The sequence below is a fragment of the Lacerta agilis genome, chromosome 7, assembly GCF_009819535.1.
Source record: "Lacerta agilis isolate rLacAgi1 chromosome 7, rLacAgi1.pri, whole genome shotgun sequence".
NCBI classification, from domain to species: Eukaryota; Metazoa; Chordata; class Lepidosauria; order Squamata; family Lacertidae; genus Lacerta; species Lacerta agilis.
Genome location: NC_046318.1, coordinates 55,818,127 through 55,825,291, shown reverse-complemented (window position 1 = coordinate 55,825,291; position 7,165 = coordinate 55,818,127). Strand labels below are relative to the sequence as shown.

General features: G+C 41.2%; 1 protein-coding gene across 3 annotated transcripts; it reads right to left on the bottom strand.

Annotated features, from left to right (window-relative positions):
- Positions 1–339: 339 nt before the first annotated feature.
- Positions 340–6,464, bottom strand: LY96 (lymphocyte antigen 96). Of its 3 annotated transcripts, XM_033155439.1 has the most exons (5): positions 6,234–6,460; positions 3,745–3,840; positions 2,648–2,776; positions 1,291–1,343; positions 340–756 (listed from the first exon to the last, which is right to left on the bottom strand). In XM_033155439.1, exons 1-5 carry the CDS (start codon positions 6,358–6,360, stop codon positions 661–663), a joined length of 501 nt encoding a protein of 166 aa, XP_033011330.1. In that variant the 5' UTR covers positions 6,361–6,460; the 3' UTR covers positions 340–660. The 3 variants fall into 3 exon arrangements, with proteins under 3 accessions (XP_033011330.1, XP_033011332.1, XP_033011331.1); XM_033155441.1 differs by lacking the exon at positions 3,745–3,840; XM_033155440.1 differs by lacking the exon at positions 1,291–1,343 and having other exon boundaries at positions 657–756; positions 6,234–6,464.
- Between the last annotated feature and the right edge of the window lie 701 nt (positions 6,465–7,165).

The window sequence follows — 7,165 nt, the reverse complement described above, 5'->3', positions numbered from 1 at the left end:
AAGCCTGTGATATTTTCAACGGTTCCTAAGCTGCTTCTTTTTGGGGGGGGGGGGTTGCTTTAATTGTATAGTGTGTGTGCAGCCTGTCAGTAGAGTCTCAAAGCAGTTAAAATAGACTATCCAATCAAAATGCAGTATTGCACACAGATCACCTGACCGTGTTGCGTGGACATTGTCCATGCACCTTGGCTTATGTTGCAGTTCTATGGGCAGTGAAAAGCAAAATGGGTGTGCTAAGCCCAAAGCTTACTCCTGTGGCATCCTGCATTTATACCTGCATTTATACAAGCTGTTGGTGAATTAGCAGAGAGTGATGTGGGAAAATAGCAAGAAGGAAAAGGCAGTCGCGGCAGTACTTTTAATCACATACTAAAAATGTTCAGCAAATTATGAAAGCAACCAGTTGCTGCTCAAGGAGTACACAGATGTGTGTACTCATATGGTGTGTGTGCATATGTGTAAATGTCACACACACTGAACCAGCCTTTAGCAACAGCAGTGATAGAAATGAGCATTTGCTTTCATCTTCTAATTTTTCAGACAACAGTCCTGGAAAACCAGAACCGTTCAGCTGATGATTTCTGTGGCTAGATTTGATTCCACTGCTCTCTGGAAAATAGCTCTTGTGCTGTGAAATAGTTTAGAAGAACTTGCTCAGTTTCAAAGTGGCTGTTTAATGATGATTGTGTAATTCAGGCAAGCTATCAGCTCCTTGTGATGACCAGCAAATCCTTTTACAACAATTGTGTATTCTCCCTAAAAGAAAGAAAATGAATTAATTTGCAATTGTGAAAGGTGCTTCTATTGTAATCTAAGAACAAAGCTTGGTTTCCATTTGTGGTTTATTTGGAGAGGATCAAACCATGAGCACTGATAAATGTTGTCCACTCACAAAAATAATAGCAGATTTGAATTTTTCAAACCCAAAAACATATTTTTAAGACCCCTCAACAGGAGAAATTTGCTAAAATTAAGTTTCACCCCATAAAATGACACACCCTATACCAAGTTAGCCACTCCATTCAAGAGAGGGGCTCTCCTGGTGCATTCATTACATATCTTCTCCCATGCCTTTGACTCTAATGAGTCAAATCTATGGCCTTTTGAACTTGGGGGGCAATATTGTTTTGTTTGTTACTATGCTATTTATTGTTATATTTTTATATTGTAAAGCGCCCTGTGATCCTCGGATAAAGGATGGTATAGAAATTTAATAATAATAATAATAATAATAATAATAATAATAATAATAATACTTATGTTTTATCAAGATTTTGATCCATAAAGTACCTCTTCAAATGTTGGCTCTCTACCACTGAATCTCACAGTTGTGTTGATTGTCTCTGCAGAAGAACAATCATCAAGAACTTGAGCATGACGAAAACAACATCATTCCATTATTCTTTCATTTCATTTTTCATTTCACTTTTAATTTGTTTACTGCCTTCTATATACAAAATGTGGTTTACAAGCTGAAAAAAATTACAATTATACAAATACTGTATCTGCATCTTAAGAAATTTACACATTTCTTCAGTGGGTGGGATTTCTAGAACAAATGTAGAGGTGTAGAATCTAACAGAGGAGCCTCAGAAGTGAGATTTATAGAAGGTTGGGAAACTGACAGAAAGCGCCACCTTGTTTCAGAACCTCAGTTTTAAGGCCTAAACTGTAACACCTCTACAATTTGGTTTAAGGAACTGAAGTAAATATAAGCTGCATGTTTTCCATCTTGTTTAGAAACCTGTAACATCCACTGAATTTAATATACTATACAAATTTACTGTTTCTTGAAAGAATCCTGTCTCCTGATACATCTTCAGTTTTACCCTTTTTTATTGTGGGGAGAAATCTGTTTAACTTCCCTAAGTCTCCCAGGTCCCAGAGTTTCCTTTCAAAAAGCAAAAATAGCCAGTAGTGAGAGGGGCCACACCTCAACTTTCCAGAGGCCAGTTGCTATGGTATTATTGACATCCCACGTGAACTGAAAATGTGCCCTAGCACAGCGCTATGGGTGCATGTTTGCTAACATAGAATTGTCCTTGTACATAGCAATTAATGGAATACTGATTTAGCCCTATGGAAGTCATTGATGGAAGAGTAAGGCTGGGATGAGAATCAGTTGGCTACCTGTATGAGGGAGAGGCTGCCTTACACTGAATCAAAACACTGACCCCTCTAGCTCAGTATTGCTTACACTCACTGACTGTAGCTCTCCAGGGTTTCAGACAGGAGAACCTCCCAGCCATACCTGGAGATGCCAGGAATTGAACATGGGCCCTTCTGTGTGCAAAGCAGATGCTCTACGGCTGAACTATGTCCCTTTCCCCACTTTACCACTGACCATATCATTAGTTTAGCCTGGTGGCAAAGCCTTAAAAGTCATAACTGTTGTTCTGCTATGATCCTGCTAGATTTAGAAAAGAGTGATGGAGGGGGGAAAGTGATGGCCCCATGAAAGACCTACTCTTGTCCCTGTAAGATTTTGCATGTGTTCTGCATGTGTCCCAGTTTTTGGACATGCAACTGTCCGAATACCTTTAGCAAATAAACAAACAGGAGACTTAGAAAAACACGTGCAAAATTTCAAGCTAAGAGCAAACGCAGATCCTCTATGTCAGCTAAAGGCGCCATAATGTACTCTTACCTCCCTTCAGAGCTCCACAAAATGTATAGCCATCATCCACACCTTTGCAAAGGTCACCTTTCCATTTTACAGATTCAAACCCTTTAGACCATATGTTTACATGTGCTCTCAAAATGGTTAAATCAGCCCCTATAAAAATTAACACAATAAAGCATGTTACACGGCAACAATTTCAATTACAATCTTGACAACATTCAATGGCTTTCTCAGGGAAGGCAAAAATACACTTGTGATCTAGATCACTTTCTGAGCTCATTCAAATCCAAAGGAATTTTTACAATGTATTTTGTGTGATAATCTATGTATGAATGAAACATGAATTGTAGACTGTTATCCTCATACTTCCACCTCTTCACACACACACAGCTTGGAACAGATAAAAGCTTCATTCTCCCATTGTGTAATTGTTTCCCATATTCCCTTTTCAGTAGCAAATGCAGGATTGAAAATTCACTAAGGATACCTGGCTCTCAGAAGCATTAGCAAATATAAAATGTCCAGGAAACAACAAAAGGTTGTTTTGCTTGCAGTGTTACAGAGAACTTCTAAACGAACTAACAAAATAAGAATACATTTAAATCCAGGATAAATTATGTGAAATGTATGGACAAACCAATGGAAGTGGGGTTGGCTCATGCCAGATGGCTCTCCTTCCCACCGCCACATGATGATAAGATCTTCTCTAAAAGCCTAAGGACAAAATGGCTTCATTTGGGAGTTGATTTTCAACATCTGCTTTCTGTCCTTGAGCAACTGTGATAAATTTCTTCTTCTGTCCAAGTTTTAATAGCATCCCTTCTGGAGTTCTATGGAATGGGTTGTATCACTAGTGCAAAGCAGGGCATGTGATTTTCACTAATACACCCCGCCTCACCTTAGCACCCCTTCCCAAAAAGTGTTTCTGGAGATCAGGAGACGCACCCCTCCAGAGCAGTATGGGATATGGCAATCAGATCCCCACCCCCACCTCTGTGGATAAATCTCCCATAAGCACAAAGCCACCAGTTAATACAGCCCAGCAATGGATAAAACTTTCAGGATGAAGTGCATCTCATAGTAATGTAAAGCAATGAGCTTGAAATGGGAATATATCTTACTTGGAATCCAGAAAAGAGATCCCCTCCATACTGATCTACCCTTTAGTGAACACGGCTCTATTTTAAGGGAGAAGTCTTTTGTTTGAAGGCCTCTACCTGCGTAACAAAGAAAGTTTTTATAATGTTGCAAACCTCATTACAAAATGGCACGAAGCTTTGAACTTCCTTATTAGAGCCACTGCTGAAATGCAAAATGGGTAGGCAAACTAAGGCCCGGGGGCCATATCTGGCCCAATCGCCTTCTAAATCCAGCCCGCAGATGGTCCAGGAATCAGTGTGTTTTTACATGAGTAGAATGTGTCCTTTTATTTAAAATGCATCTCTGGGTTGTTTGTGGGGCCTGCCTGGTGTTTTTACATGAGTAGAATGTGTGCTTTTATTTAAAATGCATCTCTGGGTTATTTGTGGAGCATAGGAATTTGTTCACCCCCCCCCCCCAAAAAAAATATAGTCCGGCCTCCCACAAGGTCTGAGGGACAGTGGACCGGCCCCCTGCTGAACAAGTTTGCTGGCCCCTGATTTAAAACATATATACAACTGAGACTATGATGGAGAGGTTCGCAGTATTATTAACACTCCAAAACGGTCAAATCAAAGCACATAAAGTTTTCCAAAATCATGTGATAAGAGGAAGCATTTTCCCTGAGGGAAGTGTTTTTGTTTGTTTTGTTTTGGAAAATGTCTCCTGTATATTCAAAATCTTTAAAAAAAGTATAAAATAAATAAGGAATCGGGTTTTTTAAAAAAAAAAATCCACTCCAAAAGGGTCTTGCTTTTCCCATCGCAGCAGCCTTGGGTTCAAACAGAAATCAAGCATTGCTCTGTCTCTGGCTTTTCATCCTGATCACACTGGAGTACAGTACTACAGACACCCATGTTGCATTGTGCTACTTTAGCCATTGATCTGTGGTGATGCACATGGAAATACAGTAAAGCCAGCCTTTTATGGTTATCCAGACCACATATATATTTTTTAAATACTCCTTTAGCTAACCACCTGCACTTTCTAAACAACACAGACCTTCGTCTGTGGGCGCCCTTTGCGGGACTGTGCACAGCACCTTGGTCACGGGGGACCCACCAGCTGTTTGGGCTGGCCTCCCTCCCTGTGCTAGTCATTGGAGGTTCCTGCCAAACCTTAGCCAATCAGTACCACAGGGAGGTGGGGCCAGTTGCTTAAATAGGAGGTGGAGGCGGCAGCAACCACAGAATCCTTTAGTCTATCTTCCCTTAATGGGAGGGGGTGTATATGGGAGTCACTGGCCATACACTGAAAGGTTGTCAGTGAACTCCCCTGCATTGCGGGGATATGGGGTGGGCTGCCAGAATACACAAGCATCTTGCTGTGCACCCTCCCATATCCCATTCACCATGAGGAGCCCCAGTTCCCCCAGCTGGGGGGGGGGCTGGGAGAGATACACAGCCAGTGCCTAAGCCAAGGTCTTCCTACATCTGAAAGGTTTAATAAAGTTGTGGCCAATTTTTATTCCGTAACACATTGTCACAAGTCATTATTCCTTCTGGTGGTCTCCCGGGGCTGGGGGTCTCCGCCTGGACACGCAATAGCAGTAGCATGATATCTTCATCAAGGCCAAGTGAAAGTCACAAAATAATGGGCAATCTTTTGAATTGTGCAGCACTCTTCTGCAGACGGAAAGTAAGTAATAAAGAGAAGCAAGAAGAAGAGGAAGAAGTTTCTGGGAAAGAGCTTGGCAGAGGCCCAGCGGTTATATGTTACAGAGTGTTAAGATGGTGAATGAATGAGGAAGCTGTCTACAAACTCACAGAGGGACAAACAAACTGGGTCAGGCACCAGCATCTCTGATCCGTGTGAAGTTTTAGAAATGGCAGCCCCCTGGGGGGGAGAGGCTGGTCCAGATCAGCACCGACATGCGGGGGGGGGGGTGTAAACCTATTTACACATACACACTTTCCCCTGTGAAAATTGCTTCCTTTAAACTGCTGCTTGTCACATTAGCATGCACACATATCTTTTCCCGTAATGTAGCAAGTAACAGTGTGTGTGACTTCTGTTGGGGGGAAATGGAGGCAGGTAGAAAGAGCTATGCACATATCCTTGCCTGGTCACATTCAAATCACATCCCTACCTCCCCCCCCCCCCCAGAACTGCTATTTGCAAATGTTTAAAGAGACCTGAGATGCATGAAAACAACTGAATTTGGCCCTCAGTTAGTTTGCGCCAAGTGTGAAATATCTCCGATTGCACCAAAGTATATTAGGACCAAGAAGCAATGACTGATCTCCCTTGAAAACTATAAAAGCCAGCAGTTATTCAGGTTGTCCTCCAGCATTATTTGCAACACACTCTTTTTTTCTGTCTTACTTAAAGAAATGGAAATTGGAGACAGAAATTAACGTGTGCAATCCTAATGAAAACACACGGAGCTTTAATCAGAGGAAAGGGGGAAGTGATCCTGATTATTTCACAAATGCTATTGGAAATTAAAGCCATCTGGTACTTTACTTACTGCAGTTGGAATATAAAATGTCTATGTCTTCTGAACTGCAAAGCAGGTGTCTTTCTTCTGCCACAGTAAATCCACAAACGGAGAGAATCATAACAAGCAGGAACATGTTTCTATGTCTGTAAACCATTTCAAGAGCAGGTCACGTAGAAGGAGACAAGACGGTATTGCATCATTTTTACTTAAGAGGAAGAAAGTTACGCTTAGTCACCCACCCTCAGACATGTGATTTCAGGGGCTTCCCCCCCCCCCTTTTCGTTTTAAATTATGCTTCTACAGAAGGTGCACTACAAATGCTTGAAAGCCTTTCCCAGTTGCTTAAGAAGAATAATTTTGCCAGATTATCTATACCTAATGTAGTTTGGACAAAACTACATTTCAAGAAGTGAATTCTAAAAAAGGGAAAAGAGAAAACTATTGAACCATTGTGTTTGTCTCACAATATCAAATGAGGAAGTTGCTCACGGTCATCTGAGCTCATGATGGTACCAGTGTGGTCATGCATAACCCTGCTTTCCATGCCTGCAAAGGTTTTGGGGTGCACATATTGCTTCCCCTCCCACCTGTGCCTGTCCTATAGCTTGTGGCTGAAATCCTATAATATTTCATACCACAATTATTCAAGAGTTGTTGTTTTTGTACTGCTTTCTGTTGTTTCCTCCAAATGCCAGACAACAAAAATGCAGTGATTTCAGAACTAATAAAGCGGAATGACGTGTGTGTGTGTGTGTAGAACGTATTATTGCTATGAAATCTCTGGACTTTTGATATAGTTAGGATACACCAGGGATAGATCTACTATGGAACTAATTAAGCTTAAGCTTCAGGGCCCCTAATCCTGAAGGGGTCCACGCTGCTTAATTTTGGGGGGTCTAGTAGACTCAATTTGAGTTGCATGATTCAAATGCATCAATTTTTTTGTTGCATATATTTTT